At 33.0% G+C, this 21,607-nt stretch overlaps 1 protein-coding gene across 1 annotated transcript in view; it reads left to right on the forward strand.

The window, feature by feature from the left end:
* Positions 1 to 21,607, forward strand: part of Epha6 (EPH receptor A6) — an 808,761-nt gene that overhangs the window by 688,761 nt on the left and 98,393 nt on the right. Inside the window, exon 14 of the mRNA XM_077794332.1 lies at positions 14,433 to 14,642. Within this exon, the coding sequence (XP_077650458.1) occupies positions 14,433 to 14,642 (210 nt within the window). The remainder of the gene's footprint in view (positions 1 to 14,432; positions 14,643 to 21,607) is intronic.

Consider the following 21,607-nt stretch of genomic DNA (forward strand, 5'->3'; position numbering starts at 1 on the left):
TCATTCAGGTTATACATTTGTTCATATATAATTATTCAGTATTCTCTTATAATTTTTATTCCTATAGAATCTGTAGAAATATCCACATTTTCACTTCAGACTTAAATAGTTTGCATCTTCTCCTCCTGCCTCAGCCCCTTGGTCAATCTAGCAAAAGGTTTGTCAATTTTGCTGATCTTTTTGTAGAACCAACTTTTGGTTTCATTTTTGGTTTTTCACTATTATTTGTCTATTCTGTATTTTTCTGTGCTCTATTAGTTTTTATTATTTCCTTATTCTGGTAGCTTTGGTTTTTAGTTTGTTCTTCCTTTTCTTATCCTTTAAATTGTAAAATTAGGTTGTTGATTTGATATTTTCTTTTCCATTGTAAGCATTTAGAACCAAAAATTTTCTCCTTAGCACTTTTCTTTCTGTGTTCTACAGGTTTGGGTATGAGATATTTTCATTTTTCTTTAAGTATTTCCTAATCACCTTTACCATATCTTATTTAATCCATTTTTAACAGTGTATTAATCATCTCTCCATAAAGTTATGGATTTTCCAGTTTTCTTTCTTTTACTGACATCTATCTTCATCTGTTGTGCACATAGAAAATAGTTTATATGATATCTATTTTTAAAAGTCTGTTTAGATTTTAATCTGTAGCCAAACATATGGTCTATGCTGGAAAATGTACCATTCACAATTGGGAAGAACATGTATTCTGCTGTTGTCAGGGAAACTATATATGTGTTTACAAAGGTTGTATCTTAAAAATCAAGGGTTTTACTAAAAATTGAAGAATTAAGCAATAAACTGAAGGAGAAGAAAAGGAAGGAATTAAACAATTAAATTGATTAAGTGAAATATCACAAGAGATGGAAAGGTGTAAAATCAGGAACCCTGATGGAAGGTTGACTTTGAACAACAGAAAGCAAACCATCTTCCAAGACTAAACAGACTGTGTTTTGTGGATCTGGATAGATTTATAAGGTTCAAGCATAAAATGAAGGAACTTATAGCTTATGTTCTTTGATTTTTACATAATGGAGGACAGAATACAGGGTAGTTTGAGGATAGACCCCCATTTAGAGTGAATATTTGGAATAATTGCAGGAGTTGAGAAGTATAGTGCTGATCATTAAAAAGCTATACCAACAGAGGAGGTTCTATTCCAGAAATGGTCTTTTCTTGACCTCAGCAAGGGTAACCAACTAAAAATCTTTACCAACGTTTTTAATGGTACACATTGTAAGTGGAGGGGGAGAGGATCTTCTGGCTTACTGTCCAGAAGCAATGTAATTATTAGTACTAGTTACTTGTGCTATTCCCTCAAACCTGCCAGTCTGGGAGTTTTGAATCTGGAAAAAATAACTAACTAGTCCTGTTGAATGTCCAGCTACTACTGAAGAATGTAAATTTATTATGATAGTGGTATACATTCTTACGTGATTTTCAACACAAACACTCAAATTCCTAAAAGGTAAGAGTGGAGATGATAGGAACTCTTGTTTGTAGAACAGGTACACAACAAAAAGAAAAAAATAATAATAATGCTAAGGAATTGTGGTAATAGTGAAATAATATAGGCAGATAACCAGTAAGTTAATGCTAGTTAAAGAAATAGGGTTAAAAATGTGATTGTGTGTGTGTGTGTGTGTGTGTACACACATGATGGAATATCACTCAGCATTAAAGAAGAATGAAATTATGGCATTTGCCAGCAAATGGATGGAGCTGGAGAATATCAGGCGAGGTGAAGAAAGACAACCCTAAAAAACCAAAAGCCAAATGTTTTCTCTGATATGCAGATGCTAATTTACAATAAGGGGGAAGGGGTAGGGAAGAATAGAGTTACTTTAGATTAGGTAGAGGGGAGTGAAGGAGGGTAAGGGTTATGGGGGAGGTAGGATAGTAGAATTAATCAGACATTATTACCATATGTACATATATGGTATGATTCTAAATCATGGACAACCAGAAGAATGAGAAATTATACTCCATTATTATGATGTATCAAAGTATATTTACTGTCATATAGAATTTTAAAATTTTTTAAATAAATAATCTATTAGAAATAAATAGAAATTTTATGTGCTTTAAATCTATATTAGGTACAAGAGGAAGTACAGCTGCATATTAGGGTAAGAGAACTGAAGAGAACAAGGATGTAGCCAGCAAGTAGAATGTTGACAGTCAGCACTAGAGCCAGAATCAGACAAGTCAACAAGGGATGGTTATTAAATAGTCAAGAATTTTATAAGATAATTGTTACATTGTTAGTAGCTTGAAATTTTCCATGATGAAATTATTTATTGTGAAATGCAACAAATCACTGATATATAGTCTTATTTTTCTCTAGACAGCATTTTACCAACATAATACTAAACTGATGTTTAAAATTTCTAAAATGAGGCACTTTCAGGGATAACAGTTCCCATTTGAAAACCTGGGAGTCAATGGCCAATATTAATGGTCATTAGTTAACATGCTTAACTAATGCAGCTAACATTTGTATTTGCTTTCTGAGTCAGGCATTATTCTGGTCTCATGCAGTGACTCATCTATTGCTAACAACAGCACCATTAAATAAATATTATTACTATCTTTTTAGCTTCTTTTTAAGCTGCTTATTATAGAAATTTTCAAGTATATAAACAATCAAAGATAATAATATAGCAAAACCCCATGTGCCCATTGCCTGGTGACTATAAATATCAGTTCATGAGCATTATATGCCCATTTAGCCCTTTCTGTATTGGATTATCTTGATGTAACTCTTAAACATCTTATCATTTCATCTCTAAACATTTCTGTGGCTCTCTCCAAAAGATAAGAAGTTTAAATGGGGATCAGAGATGAGTTCAGTGGGTAGAGTGCTTTCCTAGCATGCCTGAAGCCGTGGGTTCCATGCTTCCTCCCACATGGAAGTGGCAGCAGATGGGGACTTTATATAGTATGTAACTATAATACCATTATTATACCTTAAAAATCAACAAAAATTCTCAATTTCATCAAAATTCAGTCAGTATTCAAACATACCCAATTGCTGCATAATATAAAAAAACTGTAATGTATTTGTCTGAATTAAGATTCAAAAAGAGGCACACCTTGCATTGATTGATGTGTCTCAAGTCTCTTTTAGCCCATAGGTTATCCTTTCACTTCCCCACCAACATTGGTTCTTTTTATCAATACATGACAATAGGATTCATTTTGACATAATTGTAAAAGTATGGGATATAATTTATTCTAATTCATTTCCCAGTACTTCCCCTTCCCCCTGCTTCTCCCTCTCTATTTCTTTCCCTCTACTGATCTTTCTGCTCTTTATGTAAATTTTTATAATTAGTGTCTTGTAGATGTAAATGATATTGTGATTCACTGTGGTACATTCTTATATATACATACAAAAGTTAGGTCAGACTCATTCTACTGTCACTCAGATTCCATCCCTCCTCCCTTCCCTCCATTACCTTTCTCCACTGATCTTTCTTCTCTTCTTTCTATTTTTATCCTCTCTGCCTTATTGTGAATTAGTTTCCACATATCAGAAAACATTCTTCCTTTGAATTTGGGAGACTGGCTTATTTAACTTAGCATTATAGTCTCTGTTTCTATCCATTTACCAGCAAATGCCATAAAGTCATTCTTCTTTATGGTTGAGTAATAATCCATTGTGTAAATATAACACATTTTCATCATCCATTTATCTGTTGAAGGGCACTTAGTTTGACTCTATAACTTAGCTGTTATGAATTATGCTGCTATAAACATTATTCTGGCTGTTTCACTATAGTATGCTGATTTTAAATCCTTTGGTATTATCACCATTTTACTGATGAGGATATCAATAATGAAATTACAATTTAATACATATTCTCTCAATAATTTTGGCTTCAGTAGAATGTGCAAAGGAAAGGTGGACAGAAAAAATAAGACACAAAAATGATAGAGATAGAAAGGGGCATAGATTTTGGACAGCAGTGATTCCCAATCCTGGATGGACATTACAACCATCTAATTTGAAAATCTTTTAGCAATCTTAAGTTTTAAGCTGCACCCTAGACCAATTAAAGAACCAGTTGGGATGAGACACGTGCACTAATAGTTGTCAAAAGTTTCCCCAGTTGAGCCCAATATACAACTGAGTTGGAAATCCATAGAAATAATTTTTTTCTTGACTATTAGTATGACTTTGAATTTTCTCTGGGTCACATAGGAAGCCATTGTAGGATTTGGAATACAGGCATAAAATAATTATATAACTACATTTTTAAAGGATAACTGTGGTTGCTATATTAAAAAGAGGTTATAATAAGGCACATATGAATGCAGAGAATTTAGGAGGCTTTTGTAATAATCTGGGTAAGAAATGATGATGGCTTCAGCAACATCAGTTTGAAAAGTAGAGGCAATAGCCTTTGCTGGTGACTTGGATGAAGTGTATAAACAAGAAAATTCAAGGAAAACAATAGGCAATAACTGACTCCGAAGGTTATTGTGTTTTACTATTAAATAGCTGAAGGACGTAAAATTCCTAGGACAAGTTCTAGTAAAGTATTCATAATATCCTGCAGTATCACTATAGTGTGTTTCAGAACATGTCACTAGAGTTTTGTAATTATTTTTCTGTTGCATCCTGGTCTGCTTCATCAGGTGACAAAAATAGTCTTAATTTTCATTATTTAAAAAATCTGCATATGCCTCAGGAATAAGAGGATTTAATAATACATATAATTTCATATCAGCATTTCAGAAGCAATGTAAGTCACTTGAAGAGTTCCTTGAACAAATGCAAAGCAAATATTAATTTAAAAAATTAAAGGGATCTTTAAAATATTTATGTACTCAAACTATAAATCTAGTAAAGATGGCATTTTACCTTATGCTAGTTATTTATTAATAATGAGAGCTGAATTTTATTAACACACTTTTCTTGTAAATTGTGTATATGTGGCTCTACTAGCGCCAAGGTATAAGGGCAAAATTAATCTGTGTAACCTTCATCTTATGTCCAACTGTGAAAAATAAAATAAAATTGCTTTTACTCACCAATATTTTAAGCCATAAAAAGTGCAATTTAATCCAATCCTAATTAATTTTAAGAGAAAAAATATGTAAAACTTAATACAAGTGAATGTTGTTGCTTACTAAAACTATGGCAAGTTAATATCAAATAAAAATTCTAAAAATATTATATTAAATAATAAAATATATAAAGCATGGTGCACTTGGAGCCAAGCATAAGGACAACTGAACTTTTATTTTTAAATTAGAAGTTAGAGCATCAATACCCAGTAGCCTAAATTTATCTCTTTAAACATTTAGTGTATTTAGCATTTATAATTTTTAGTACCTGTTTCTATGAAGTTGTATTTTAATATTCTCCTTGTTAATTCTCCTTATATATAAAAACATTACACTGATTTTAATTGCTTTATAATGTACAATTATACTGATATAATGGAGAAATTCTAAGCATTTCTGTACTCCTCTTTAATCTTTCCTTTCTCTATGTTTGAACCACACAGGAGATTTTAAATTTACATAACTAGTTATTAAACCCTAAACTTGTGGTTTTCAACCATGCTGCAAAAACCAGAATCACCAACCTAAACAGATTTTCCAAGATACACATGCAGACTCAAATAGATATATATTCTACAGAACTGTCCCTGGTCAATTCTGATACTTGTTAACAATGCTTTATCAGATAGCATTCTGTCACACTTCATCCCATATACCAGCCAAAACAATTTTAAATTTGTTTGACACTATAAAAATGCAGCACCCAAAGCATGTATAGATTATCTTCATAGAAACTGGAGCAAAAACTTTAGAAAGAAAAAGAAAAAAAGCAAATTCAGTAGTAAGCTCTGTGAGCTTAAGCTATATTATATTCAGATTCATTTTAAGCTCTTAAAATGTAATTCTGAAATCCAACTGCCATGTTTCACAAATCCATAGCTACATCTTTTCTTCCTAGATTTTTTTTAGTTATATTATAAATGACATTTTTAAGTTTCCTTATGTCTAAAATTTCTGAGTCCACTCTTGGTGGCCTCTCGCACCTATAACTAAAAATATAACTCTGCCTAACTTAAGTTAAAAAGTCCATGATGACTATAAGAAAAATGTCTTTGAAGGATTTGTTAAGTATTCCACAGGGAATTATAGTAAGATTTTCAACTAGGGAGACCACAAGAACCAAGATGGTTTTCAGTAAAAAGTTGATATTGACTTTTATTTATTCAATTGTTATTTTAAAACAAAAGTGATTTGATATTTTCAAATCTTTAAATAACTCTAGTCATTCATTTTTAAAATTCAAGAGCATGTTACAAAGTCATAACATTGTCAACTTTCTGATTTAGAAACATATAAAAACAGAATTATAACTTTAAACCTAAGTTATAGAATCAATCCTCCAAGGACTATTTTCTGCAAAATCATTAAATCAATTGTTCAGAACTCAAGAATACTTTTTCACACAAATATTTCTTTTAAAGATTTCACTTAAGTCCCTAGGCAGACCTGTAAAAGCCTTTTTTAATACAGATTATAGCTGAAGGATGTAACTTCCAACAAGGGTGGGAGTTTCCTTCAAAAATGGGGGAGTATGTTTTTCTTCCATCTACATGACTTACCCTTGGCAAACATTTTTTTAAAGGCCATATTTTTTTTGTCATCTACCTCTTTATTCACATTCACTTCCTGGGTCCTTAAATATTCAACTTTTACTGCTGTAGATTGCCTACGGTAGCACATCATCCCATCCCCTTGTACCCCCAGGATAGACCTTTTTCCATCTTGCATGATCACCTACAACTTGGATCCTCTCTTCACCCTACTCTAAGCACCCATTATGTCACTGTCCCAGATTTCAGTTGGATGTAGGGTTAGATGAATTCATACTAGCATGTTACTCACAAATACTGTTCTCATTTCTCCAGAAGAGTGTGCATTTTTTACATGCATTTGTAAAACCAAATAGAATTTTAATAATGGAATTCCAGGTAACAAAACAAAAAAGAAGTGAAAAAATGAGATGAGTACAAGATAGGTGAAGATATTTTTGGACCAAGAGACAAGCAGAAACCCAAAGGTTGGTTCCTAGTTGTTGTGTGCTTCATAGATTCTCATCTTTTCTCTCATATTAATCCATTGTGTTTCTCACAACATCTCATTTTCTCTGAGTGACCTCTAGCAACAACAGAAGCAGGGAGACAGGAGGCTTATAGCATTCACTATTTTTATACCTCAGTCTTTTATAAACAATCTAGGAAGGCAAATTTCCTGTACAACCATTTCACAGTGCAAGTCAAAAGTTCGGATGTAATAATTTTACAAGTCTTCAGCTAAGCCTTCTAATCTGTCTTGAAAACTGGTAACACCTCCTATAACTTGGGGTAAGTGAACCAAAAACATCTTTCAAAATACACATGAACCAAGTTTCACTACTTCATTTTAAATCTGTCATTATCCTGTAATGTTTACTGCACCATATTTGTGAGGAATCTTTGGAAGTCTGTGTAATTATTGTAGGTCACTAATGTACTTAATTGTGAATTGGATCCCCTATAAATGTTTGTTGAATAAGAGATGTATAATTGTTTTTAGTTCTACTCACAAATGCCAGTTTATCATCTACTGAGTGTAGTGGTCAATACCAATCATGTCTAACCTTTTTAGGAGGTGTATCACTAAAATTATCTCTTTTTGTAAAGGATACAGCACATTTTCAGCAAAAGTTTAAGAACAATGATTTTTATTATGGTCCTCAGATCATTTATAGGCTCTAAGGGTTTGTGGGTTCGACATCACTTTGATTCTCCAGTAAAGACCTAGAAATAAATATAGAAGAAATATTAAAAGGGTATTTATTTCCCTTTTCCTCATTCTAAGCAAAAATGTAACTGTCTGGTAGTCCTTATCAAGGATTCTTGTCCACAAAAGTTGAGATAGCTGTAATCAGTGCTTCAATATTCTTATTCATTCATAATATTCTCAGAGAATCTCCAATAATAAAGTCAATTTTCTATGAAAAATACTTCAAGAGAATCTCTTGCTACTTAAGTAAAAATCCAAAGATCTTCACTTTTCTAAGAGAAAAATAAATTCAGTTCAACCCAGTGAGTGAATATCTTTTAATAAGTATCATGTGCCAGGCATATTGTTAGGCCCTGGGGTTACAAAGATGAAAAACAAGTTATATTTGTTGTCCTGGAAGATATTATGTTTAAGTTAGAGGGAGATATAGTGACATGCATATATGGTTTTAGCCACTGTTGGTGTAGACGAAGTGTCTGGAGAAAACGGGAGCCAATTTTATTCTCCTACTTTCCTCACCAGTCTTTCCCTTGCCCAGTCCATTCCAGGTCCTGATGGCTGTGTCTCTAAAATAAATCACAAACCTGGTTCCAACCACCAGTATTACTCTCTCCAGTATTACTCTAATAGCTTCCAAAATGACCTTTCTGCTTCTATTCTCCACATGCAAATCAGAATATATCTCTCAATCCCCAGTTAAAATTCTTCTATAAGTTCTCAACATTTAGAAAGCATTTCAATTCTTTGTAATTGCTTACATGGCCCTGCTGCCGGACTTTACCTTGTCCTACCTTTCCAGCATTTCTCTTACTGTCCTCACTCAACCAACTCCAGCCTCATTGGCCTTCAGTTCTCAAGCTTGACTAACTCATTCCTATCTTAAGCCATTTGCACATTCTGGGAACTATTCACAGTCTCCATCATGTCATTCCTTTTTAGATTACTCAACTTTTTATTTTATAGTTCATCATTAATTAAAATGATCTCACTTATTCTTACTATTTATTTTCTATCTCCCGTCTGCATTTAAATTTAGGAACAATCAGAACAGGCACCTTTTGATTTTACTTCTCATGTTGACCCTCATTCTAGAACAATTATTGGCCTATAGTAGATATTTAATGATTCCTATTCAAAAGAATGATTTTGGTGATTCAACATTTTTAATGAAAACCTCAGGTGATAAAAGATTAGAATACATTCCTGGAAGAAGGAACTGGGTAAGCCAAGCACATTAGACATATAATAATATGTTGTCAGGTTGAATTTAATACACAAAAAATTTTGAAGCAGAGTAAGTACAAAAGACTACAGATAGTGTGCATGTACAAACATATTTTTAAAATCCCATTATTATGTATAATTATAATGCACCAATTACCAAAAGAGAGACTAAAGGCATAAGCAAAGGTCAAATCCTTGCATTCATGCTAACAACATTGTATTACATTCTGTCCTTGATATTATTGAAGGGTTTTTAAGCTAGTCAATGGGGCAATATTTATGTTTTCATCAGATATGAGTATATTTACTTAGGGAAAAAAACCTCATTAGACAATAATGTGATAGCTTCAGGACAACATGGATGAAATCCCACATTTGTCAAACTCAGGCCAAGGCCTTAAGCTCAGCGTAACAAGAATGAACACTGAGATGCTTAAAGTGTCTGTGGGTACAGCTTACAGGGTAGGACCTTGAAAACCATAGAAAAGATCTTGTGTTACTGCAGAGACAATATGACATGCCAGTGCTCAGAGCTGATGGTTGCCGTACTTTAGGGTCCTGGGGGGACCTATGAAACTCTGCGGCATGCAGACATTTTATGTATCACTTTCAAAAAATCCCTCCAATCAGGCTCACCCTTTCTGTCAGATAGAGGGTAAACTGTGTTTCTCAGCAGTCAGACTGAGAAAGTAAAGACAGAAACAATGAAAACAAACAGAATTCTAGCTACCCAGCTCTGAGCTGCAGTGTGCAAATATGCCACATTCACTCTCTTTCATTTGAATCTGCCTTCCTGAGAAGAAACCATATGTCATAAAAAAATTCATAGTTTCTTTTTGATTAATCTCCAGTAGAAGTCCAAAGATATTAAATCTCAGCACCCTCACATTTTTCTCCTCCCCTCATAAACAATTCAATTCAATTTGAATTAATATTTATTGAGTGCTGAGACAATGGATGGCAGCATAGTGGATGCTGTAATAGAATTGCTACATAAAAGGGAGAAGACTCATGTCCAGTCTTAAGGAAAGAAAGTTGTCTATTTTATACAAAAGAAATAATATAGCAATAACAACCAGTGCACTTCAAGATAGTGTCAAGCTTTGTTTAATTCAGTTACCATGTATTAGCCATCTTCAAGGAAACCAGGATGTCTTAAACCAAACTTAAGGGAACTATATTGACAAGGACTAGAAAAGGAATATAGCTTTTTTTAATAAGAGAATTGAATTATTTCTAGAGAAATGGATTTGAACCAAACCTCATGTATTAATAAACTGGGCTATTCTTTTCAGCCAGACATAGATGAATGGATTCCCATGTTAGTTTTTCTGGAGTGTTCTTGTTTGTTTGGTCTTATTTTAATGGTCTCAGAGGTCTTTTAGATCTTTCTTTATTATGTTAAATTACGTTGCCCAAACCAGTCCAGACTGAGGTTATATTTAGACCTGCTCTTTTTCTCACAACTGCAGAAAATAAGAATATATGCTGTATGTTGATTTTTCAGAGTTCAAATCATGGGTCTGCCTCTTTCTGGTTATCAAATTTCTTTCAGTTTGGCCATCTACAAAATAGAGATAATAATTACAGTAACATTTCACAGTTGTTGTGAAGATTAAATGAGTTAATACCTGTACAGAGCTTAGACTGTGACTGGTCTGTACAGTTTCATAAATATTAGCTATTTTTGCCCTAGAACAAGATGGCAGCAGTTAAGATATACTCTCCCAAAAGAATACAGAACTGTTTCTGAAGCTTCTCTGTCATTAAGCCAACATTTTATAAAGAATAGATAGAGGGAGGAAGGAAGGGATGGATGGATGGATGGATGGATGGATGGATGGATGGATTTATCAGTAGTCAGACAGATATGCAGTTAGATATAGAGATTATCACAAGTTGTGTCTGCCAGGAAACAAAATATAGAAAAGGGATTTGCATGTAGGAAGTGTACTGGGGTGAGCTCTCAGGACCAACTCCCTTACTGCTGTCACTTTAGGAGTTTGGGAAGCTGATGGATCTTACCTGAGCCCCTCTCTAGGGAATGCCTGTGGCTGAAGAAAGCCACCTTACCCAAGGCCATGACACCGTTACAGGTTTGTCTGGAATCTAATGATTGTGATGAGACAGTACACCACTGTACAAGGTTCTAGCATGTTTTCCTTAATTTTGGCCAACTCTGAAATGTTACTTCAGACCTAAAACATCAATATCCCATGGAATGGTGGCATAGTGGCATTTCATCTTTCCCTTGCTGCCTAATCCTGCTTTCTTCTCTTCCTCAAAGGTATCAATCCTGAGATTGTCTCATCACAGATCTAGATTTAACATAATAAATAAGTTTAACTGATTCACCAAGGATATTCTTAAAAGAAATTAGTTTTTTTTCCTGTGAGTTCATTTGGCTGAGAAGAATATGAAAATACCAGTACAATTTGATTTAGTGCTACTGCCTTGATTCATGGTTTACCCACCATTAGCACACATGTCAGCACAGTGGAAGGCGAGGACACGTATCTTAGTGGTATGATGGAAATAATTTTGACCTCAGGGACCCCTGCACCAATTGAATTAGAGATAATAATATACATTGTTGCAGTCCCATAAGAGAACATGGAAAAAGTGTTTTAGATTGTTTTCACACACCAAAATATCCCCTTTTAAATGATACCACTTACTGTTATTAGAACCATGATTTCTGAGTGGTTGATAGGAAAGCGGTTAATTCAAGTCTCTTTAAATGTTGCTAACAAGAATATTTTAAATGATCAAGTAAAGAACAACCTGCATAGAGGCTGAGGTTGTGGCTCAGTGGTAGAGTACTCGCCTTGCATGTGTGAGGCACTGGGTACAATCCTCAGTGCCACATAAAAATAAATAAACAAAATAAAGGCATTGTATCCAGTAACAAATAAAAAACATTTTTTTTAATGAATAACCTGCATAAGAGCTGGAAAGTAGAAGTAAACCAAATGTGTATCATCAACTAATGAATGAATAAGCAAAGGAATAAAAATATTTAGCAATAAAAGTGACATTGATACATGCTATAATGTGAATGAATCAAAAAATTATACTAAGTGAAAGAAGACAGAAAAAATACATATGTGGGATTTCACCTACCAGATATATATCCAGAATAGGGAAATCTTTAGAGATGTAACATAGATCTGTGGTTGCCTAGGGTGTTGGGGGTGGTTGGGAAAAGTAAGAAGTGATTGTTAGTGACTGTGGGGTTTATCTTGTAGGGGATGAACAAGTTCTAAAAAAGATTTTGATGATCACGGCACAACCCTAATACTAAAAAATAAATGTATACTTTATGTAAAGGTAAATTGTATGATGTAAGAATTACATCCCAATAAAGCTGTCAAAATAATTTGGTGCTTTATACTGCCCCCAAAGTAAATAAGAAATCAAATTTCAACTTAGTCTTTTGTTAACTATTCATCTTTATGTACCTAGTGCTTATGTTCTCAGTGAATTTTTCAGTAAACTGGAAAGAAAATTTTTGACTCACTGTGATTATAAAATTTTTATGATAATCAGAACTTATTAAATAATAACCATTATAAAAATAATTCAGGATCAGTGTGTGAGTTTTATAAGTGATACTCCCTCTAAGTCTGAGTTAGATGACTCTGTTCTCATTGTACAGATAAGAAAACTGAGGCACACTGGAGATTTCGGGTGATTTCATTAATATTTCCTGCTACTTAGAAATTCTGCTTGACAATAACTGTAATATGAAGCAACTTTATTTTTTAAGAGATAAAAGAGCCACCTTATTAAATTTAGTATAATCCTTTTTTCTAGGCCAAAAAATTAATGCTTTCAATTCTACTCAGGGGTTTTGAGATTCCTAATAGAGGTGAAATAGGTAGAGAACATGATAGAATAGGCAGATTTCGCCTGATAGTGTTCTGTCTAAGAAGATGGATTAGAAACATAAAGAGCTAATAACACCAAAGATTTTCTTTGCTAGGTTATCTTTTAGACATTAATTATACAGAAGAGCCTGCTTAAATGGATACTTGTACTGTAAGAGTGCTTCTTTTAGGAGAGGGTTCTTTTCCTTACTCTGCACTTGAGTGGAGAGATATTATCAGAGAACTATCAGGGAGATAAGTTGATACAGTAAGATAAAGTTTATTTCATTTGTAGAATAACCGTATTCATTTAAAGCACCAATGAATCATCATTGTATATAGGAGGCCTTATCACTGTGACAGATACAGTCGGATCACCCTGTGCTTAAGAAGTTACACTGTAGTTTTAAATCAAACATCTGTGAAAACTGCTTTAACTTGGAAAACTCTTAAGATACTCTTATTTGTGCTACTCCCATATGATATAAGGTAATACCACCCTATACTAGAGATTCGCTTTTAATATTAATAAATAAATTTGGCCTGATATATAAAACCAACTCAAGAAGTTTTTATGTTTCTCTATAACTCCATTAAAGACAATAATCTCCAAATAACTAAGAAAAATGATATAAATTATTTTTAAAACTTAAAATATTTTTTATCTTCATCCTCTCTAATTTCAAGGATACTTCTTATATCTGGTTTTGTAGTTTTAAACATCCTGTACAGATGATAATTGGATTTTTTTCTCATTCATAAAATCTACATTCCTTTTTAAATCAAGGTGGAGGGAATAAAATGTTATTAACTATTATTATATGACCATACTCTTCCTGGCTCATTATTCATATCACAGTATTTAATTTAATCTTCCCAAGCGAGACTTAAAGTAGTCCTGTGTTTGATCTATTGTCAGCTTCTTTTCTATTTGTTCTATGAACTTAAAATAATGGAGAAAAAAAACTAGTTATTTTCTGTTTGCTTGTGTCTTTTTTCTTTCAGTAGCAGCTTTCTTACCTTTGTTCTTGTTCATTCCATCACATTTTCTGTTTCCTGAGTGACCTCTCCTAACTACCATTTTTCACAGTATTTCTAGTTATCACATAGATTTCATCCAATTGTAGGCTTTGCTGCCCTCCTGCCCACCTGTGTGGCTGGTTCAAAGCTTGTAGCTGTGGAAAGTGCATTCCATTTTCTCAGTAACCTTTGATCTCACTTTATTTGACATTAGTTCCCTCTTGTTACCAAAAGTTTTTTTCAGTCATGTTTCTGGAAGTAAATTTGGTTGGTCCCCTTCTATCTTTTGTTTAGTTTTCCTTTATCATACTTCTAGCTAGACTTTTCCCCACTCAACTTCAAACAAATCCTTACATTCCTTTATGAACATTATGTTCAGCATACTTGATGTTTATGTTCATTGGCTCTGATAAAATAAATGCAAGTGTTCTGTTTCCTACACACACTCATGCAGCACACATACTCTATTAAAATACATCAATTTTAACAATTATGCTTCTCTTGTAGAAACATGATGGCCACTTCACAGTCATCCAGTTGGTCGGCATGCTCCGAGGCATTGCATCAGGCATGAAGTATCTTTCTGATATGGGCTATGTTCATAGAGACCTGGCGGCTAGGAATATATTGGTGAACAGCAACTTAGTATGCAAAGTTTCTGATTTTGGTCTCTCCCGAGTGCTAGAAGATGATCCAGAAGCTGCTTATACAACAACTGTAAGTTTATATGCCATTTTCCAGTGTAGCTTGTTTACTTTTATTGTTTTTAATATTATTAGAGTAATTCTGAATTTGTTTTTCCCAATTTTCTACTTTCCTTTAATATTGTGCTAATTTTATGTAATTATTTGACAAGCACTTACTATAGCTCTGGGCCTGGTTTGGGGGAACAAAAGTCTCATATTTGACTATTTTCTTTCTAATGTATTGAGACTTTAACATCATGTTTAAGATCCATATCATCACTGCCCTCATGACAACTCTGTCTTTGCCTGAGGTATTTTTGACACTTCAATAATTATCTCCTATAAATGGAACTCTTTATAGGCCAATAGTGCAACCAATTAATATCTCAGGAATAGTAGGGTAATCAGGGGTTATGAAATGACTCTTTTTCTTAATATTATGGAATGATCTGATCATACTTAAAAATGAAGTTTCTTTGAAGTTATAGGATTACTCTCTAAACTCTCAAAATGGTACTTGGGGAAAATGTAAGCAGAATGAAAGGCTAAAAAAAACTTGATGACCAAACCATTATTCATAAATTATATAATGTTGATATGATCCATGAATGGTTTTTCCAAGGTCATTTTTATCTATTGCACTCTTTGGTTATTTTTTTTTAACTTCAGTCTCAATATCTCTGATCAAGTATGTGAAAGGTACAAATGTGTAAAATTATATTGTACTTTATTTCTTACACAAAACCCTTACCATTGATTCACTTGATAATCGGCTTCAATGAAAAATAAGCCAGTAAAACTATTCAAGGTTTTCTTACTCTGTTCTATTTTTCTAACCCTACATATTATTTTGAAAGATGCAACCACATTTTAAAATTTTCTTTTATTTCATTTTCTATGAATTTTTTTTGCAACTTCACTGAATTCAATTACTCCAGAATGGATGCAAATTTAATATTATGAATGAAATATGTTATGCCTTTGCTGCTTGCTTTGTACAGATGCTCTGTTAATTTATCCATATTTTCACAATTTTGTCAACAAAAATATAGTTATAAAAATAACTCAATTTCTGAGTTTTATAGATAAGGTAGCAGTATCTATTGATCTTTTAATTTAACCAAAACGCTTCATAAAATAAGTCTATTGAGCCTGAAAACAAATGGTTCATTTTAGAAAAAAAATAATATTTTTAAATCCATCTACCAATTGGAAAATAAAATTGTTTTCATTTTTCTTGAGGCCTTTATTTCTTTCTTTTTTGTTCTTTGTAAATGTATAAATTGTAATAACTTTTAGGGTTATAGAAAATGTTCATAAATCGTATATTAAGCATATTCTTCACATCTCTGAAGAATAGTGTTTAAAATTATATGAAAATTATATAATATTTATAAAAATTGTAACAAAATCAATTCAAAGGATAAAATCAGGAAATAACTATGAAACTCTTTAACTATGGGCTATAGGCTACACTTGAAACCCCTTATTAAGGAATATTTAACTGCTTTTTAAAAATAGAATGCTCACAACTAAATTTAAAATACTAATAAAATTAGCAGGTAACCCAAAGTTTGAGACATATACTGGTTGTACTGTAACAATTTGATCCCTAGATTCTAGGCATTTTCTATCTAATGTTATTATAGGGGCTATGAATCTGGTAGAGTACTATTTTAAACTTAGATCAGACTAGAGAATTAAACAGCAGATTAAGTAGATAGGATATTTATACTACAAAAGGGGCTTGTAAAAAGCCATAGTTTATATCTTAACTATGAAATGTCTCTGATTTAAGAGATATTGATTAAATGGAAAATAATGTAATCATTTTTTTAATTTTTTTTTAAGTCTCAGGGTTATACCTTCCTGCTCAGAGAATTTTGCAGTGTAAAATATCATTAATTGATTAATAATGAAAATGGACATTCAATATATAACATAGCAAAGCTGTTGCCTTCAAAGAATTTATGCTTTCACTGACTCATGCTTCCTTACAGTTCAATAAAAATAAATACAGAAGTTTCAGAGAAGAATTTAAAAGAAGGTGTCACAAAAAGATCAGATTTGGACTGGATCTTTAAAACCTTCATGAGACAGAGTGTTGGAGGACAGGCAGTCCAGATGAGAAAAGACATGGAAATGTGGAGAAGTGAATGGGCAAATATATAGGAAAAAGGACAGTTTGAAATGGAGACCAGAAGTGAAGGGGCCAAGTTTCTTGGGAGTAATTGTGAATGTTCTTGAAAAGTACTCCAAGGAATTTGAAGGTTTTTCTATAGTAACTAAGCGAAATTGATTTATTCAAGCAGCAGAATAACAAACATAGGTGTGTGTCCTAGAAAATACTGTTGACGATAACATAGAGAAAGCACTGAAGAACTGGCTTCCCTGTGAGCACTTCGGCATTTTTGCTGTAGATCAGAAAGGCCATGTGATTTTAATTAGGACAGTGGCAACTGAAATAAAGAGAAGGACAGAACATTCAAAATCTTTATGAAAGTATAATTTATAAGATTTAGTAATTGAACATAATTTATAAGGAAGAAGGAGGATTTAAAGATATTCTAATATTTCTAGATTGAACAACTAGTTGAATAGAGACTCTGTTAAATAATCAAGACATAGAATCCCTATTAGAGATGGCCTGGCTAACAGCAAAAGATTATAAGCAAACTTAGAGCAAGACATCATAGATAGATACTCTAGTTCAAAGTCATCAAGATAATACCAGTAAGCACTAGCATTCTGTCCAAACTTTATGTAAAATGTTTAAAGTTTTATGTAAATGTACTTAGCTCCCCCCCATTCAGTACTTTTGTATATTTCCAGTTAAAGTGAATTAGATAGCTAGAACTCTTTACTGTCTAGTGAATCTATATCTCAATTACATGAAAGAAGCTTCAAAGATCAAGCTCCCTCATATATTTAAAAATATAAATTTAATTCGTTTTTTTAAAGTTCTATCTGTATACAACTTTTTTAGAGCTTATCTTTCATCATGAATATTTCTGAGTTGTTTTTTCTCTTACATAAATATAATTGCTATTTCCTCATTATTTTTAAGTGTTTTTACAATCTACACCAGGAAGGGTTTGGGGGAAAGAAAGACTGTGAAGGGTATAAAAACAGGAAGCTATCATGGATAAACAGTGTGTTTTATTCTGTTTTTTGTTTTAATCTTCAAGAAAATTAATCTTTAGAATCATGTGCTACATGGATGTAGCCCTTCCTATTCAAACAGGGGCAGAATAAATAGATCTTTTCCACTACAATGTCTTTGTCTATTTAAATTCCACATATCATAACAAATGGTAATTATTACTGGCTAAAGAAGTCATACTGGAAAGATAGATGGCCAGTCTAAACTCAGTGCTGGCCGTGACATTACACTGGTCCACAGTGGCAGATGAACAATGGCTGTAGGAGCCAGAGTGGCCAGATCAGAAAGAGGTTAAGAAGATAAATTACCCTGGCAAAATCAGTGAGTCCTTTAATGTTCTATTAAAAGTCATATTATTCATTATTATATTCCCTACATTTTAGAATATTACTAAAGTAGATAAAAGGTTGAAATTTGAAAGTAAATATAACTAGAAATTATAATATTTCTTCCTACAACTTGAATGTTTTATATGGCCTGCTTAGGTCTAAGATTTATTTATTTAATGTGCACTCAACATAGTTTATTATGTCACTACCATACTTAGGGTCCTATTATTAGAGTGACAATTGTGAAGTGGGTTCGCTTACAACCACTCCCCAAAAATGGACTCCACTCCATGAAGAAGAGGGAAGATATTACCTATGCCAACTCCATAAGTCCAACTCCGTATTCCCACTCTATACTGAGCTACTGTTTAGGCCCACCATGCACAAATTACCTATTTGTCTGAGTTTGCTAAGACATCACACACAGAAGTTGTATGAAGCAGACTTAGTAGTTACATTTAGGCGGCAAGGGACAAAAGAAGCATAAGGATCTATTGTGTGCCTGTACTCCAAATATCTAGAAAGTTATATAGGTTAGATGGAGTTGTTTTGTTTTTGGTACTTGAGACTGAACCTATAGGTACTTAACCACTGAGCCACACCCCCAGCCCTTTTTAATTTTTTTATTTTGAGATAGGCGCTCGAAGAGTTGCTTAGGACCTCACTAAGTTGCTGGGTCTGGCTTTGAACTCAAAATCCTCCTGATTCAGCCTCCTGAGCCTTTGAGATTACAGGCATGCATCATCTACCCGGCTACATGGAGTTTTGACTGCACAAACCCTACTTTACATCACATCTAAAGGACTCTGAAAGGCAGCCTGCCCTGTGTTGTATATCTCAAGAGAAACATAACTGACTAGGAAAATGTTTGAAGGATATCCTGCTTCCTGGGGAGACTGGAATAAAGCTCAACTTTTTTAGGCAATTCCTCACTAAGATGTTACAGGCCCTACCTAGGAGGGACAGGAAAAGGCCCAGCTTGCTATGGGAAGCTCTTCTCGATCTCAGGATATTGCATTCCCAACACACAATGTAATTATTCTTGAAAACTACAAGTAAGAAAGTGGGGTTTTGGGGGATGCTGGGTGGGTTTAAGGACCCTCAACGAACTCTCCTGCACCGATAACTAGAATGAAGGAATGAATGAGAACAGATAAATGGTTACACAGAAAGAATATCAAGAATAAGCATATATTAAAACTCATATATGTGCAGGCAGATACCAAGAATGAGCAATTCTACATGAAAAGAAATATAGTAGTAGTCGATTTTTCTGGTAAGGTGTTTAAGCCATATACTAAAGTATATCAAGCCTTTGCAAAAGGACCTCAGGAACTGGTGATGGCACAAAAACTAAGAAATGTACATGGGGGGGGCAAAGAGAATGGAAAAAATAAACAACCGGATTTCAACAAGAATTGAGGCCTTGTCTTTGCATGCTCATTTCACGACTTACTTAGCAGGCAATTAGTGAGGAGAGACTGGGAATGATTATAACCTAACCATATACATGTAGTGTTATGTGGCTAAATTAATATGCATAAAAGTTACTGACAGTTTAGGTTATTTTAATTTCATTACATGGAATCCTCTTTGGTGAAAATTTAGGTGTAATGAAATCACTTCCTTTTTTGACTGATACATGTTCACATCTATGACTATTTTATAACCATTTCCTTTCCCATGGAGGAACTCTAACTAATTTGAATATTGCTAAGCAACCCCATCTTACACTGACATTGAAAATGCTAAGCTTCTTTGCTCTCAATTATGGAAATTAGTTCCTATTTACCTAAAAGAACATTATAAGGTATATTATACCTCACACTCATCTGTTTTAAGAGATAGGTTTTATTTAAAATATAATGGTAGTTAAAAAATATGAGTAACTCCTTATATTTTAAAGATTAAAGCAAAATGGAAAAGTCATTTTATCATATTAACCCCCCAAAATTCTATACTTTTATTTTCAATTGTGTTATTTTGTGTTTCCAATGCAAATTTTGTTTTTTTTCCTTTGTCAGCAGCAATTTCACGTAAGTACTTTCTTTGTTGAAATGCAGAGTCTCATTATTGACAACACATAATCTGTATAATCACAGTTCTGTTAACATCTTAATTCCATTAACTTTGCATTCATGGGACCTCTTCCAAACTCTAACATTTAACCTTTCCTATTCTGCAAAAAATTTGAGAAAAGTTAAATATCCTATTAATCTAATAAATCATGGTTTATATTTAATGTGGATTTTCTTATAGCTAATAATGAAGCAGTTTGAAGGTGACATATTTACATATATTTATTGAAATTGGTAGAGATCTGACCAACCTTCCTCTACCTAATTCAAGTGTTATAAATTGTCTTGAGTTTTTAAGGTACATTTTTAAATCTTGAAAAATGCCTGGTATCAAGAATAAATATTTCCAAAACAATTATTGTTGATCCTTTACTATTTACCTTGAAGTACTTTAACAGGAATAACATATTTGTTTGGAGATCATGCTTAACATAGTAAAATATACTCAGAATTTTCATTCATTTCTGTCTTTTAAAAATTTGTTCTAAAAAGATTTTTAGTGAGGAAAAAAATTTAAAGCTTTCTACTAACATTACATAATATCCAATGTACTGAATAAAAAATACTGAGAAATGCTCTTGAATTCTGGGATTTTGAAGAATAAAAAGTTATGTTTCAAATCCTACCACCAGATTTTCTGTTCATCAAGACAGTGACAGTGAGGGTGGGACTGACACTGTGCTAAGATGCAATATATAGTTTAAAATGCATCTTACTGTACATCTACCTGAGTTCAGGCTGAAGAATGACTTTTTTTTTTTTTTTTGTACTTGGGATTGAACTTGGGGGCACTCTTAGCCAAACTAAAACTGAGGGAGGTATGCAACCTTTGGGCCCAAAGGCAGACCCTCAGGTAAAAACTGTGAAACCTACTGGCCCATGAAAAGCTACATATAGCAATGTAAATAGAATATACAGAAAGCCTCCTGTACAGAATTCACTAGAAGATTCAAGTAAAGGAAATGACAATATCTTTTAGGCAAACCTAAATTCAGCAACGTGAGTATAAAGAAAAAAGTGAGAAAATTAGCAATGTTATCAAATGCTATAATGTGAAGATTCAAACTTTTGTTCAATAGAAAGGTGATGAGCCAGTAAACCTTGGAAGAATGAAAAACAATAAAATCTAGGCCAGATGAAACAAAGTTGTCATCAAGAAAGGGACTATAACATTTGGGAAAAAGAACAAAGTGACTTCACTGAGAGACTATTCTTACTCCAGAGATACTACGAGAGCAGTTACTCAATCAGTCAAATATATAGAACGTTATAATTAGCTGAGGAGGAAGAAATTGATGTACCAATACTAGGTTTCCTAAATTCAAAGGGAAAAAAAGTTTTCCTGAAGCATACTTGATAGTCTAATCATGAAAAATCAAAAAAATCTGACAGTTCTTATTTAACTTTTTCAATATGTGCTTTTTTT

The sequence above is a fragment of the Urocitellus parryii genome, chromosome 2 (assembly GCF_045843805.1).
Source record: "Urocitellus parryii isolate mUroPar1 chromosome 2, mUroPar1.hap1, whole genome shotgun sequence".
Classification (NCBI taxonomy): Eukaryota; Metazoa; Chordata; class Mammalia; order Rodentia; family Sciuridae; genus Urocitellus; species Urocitellus parryii.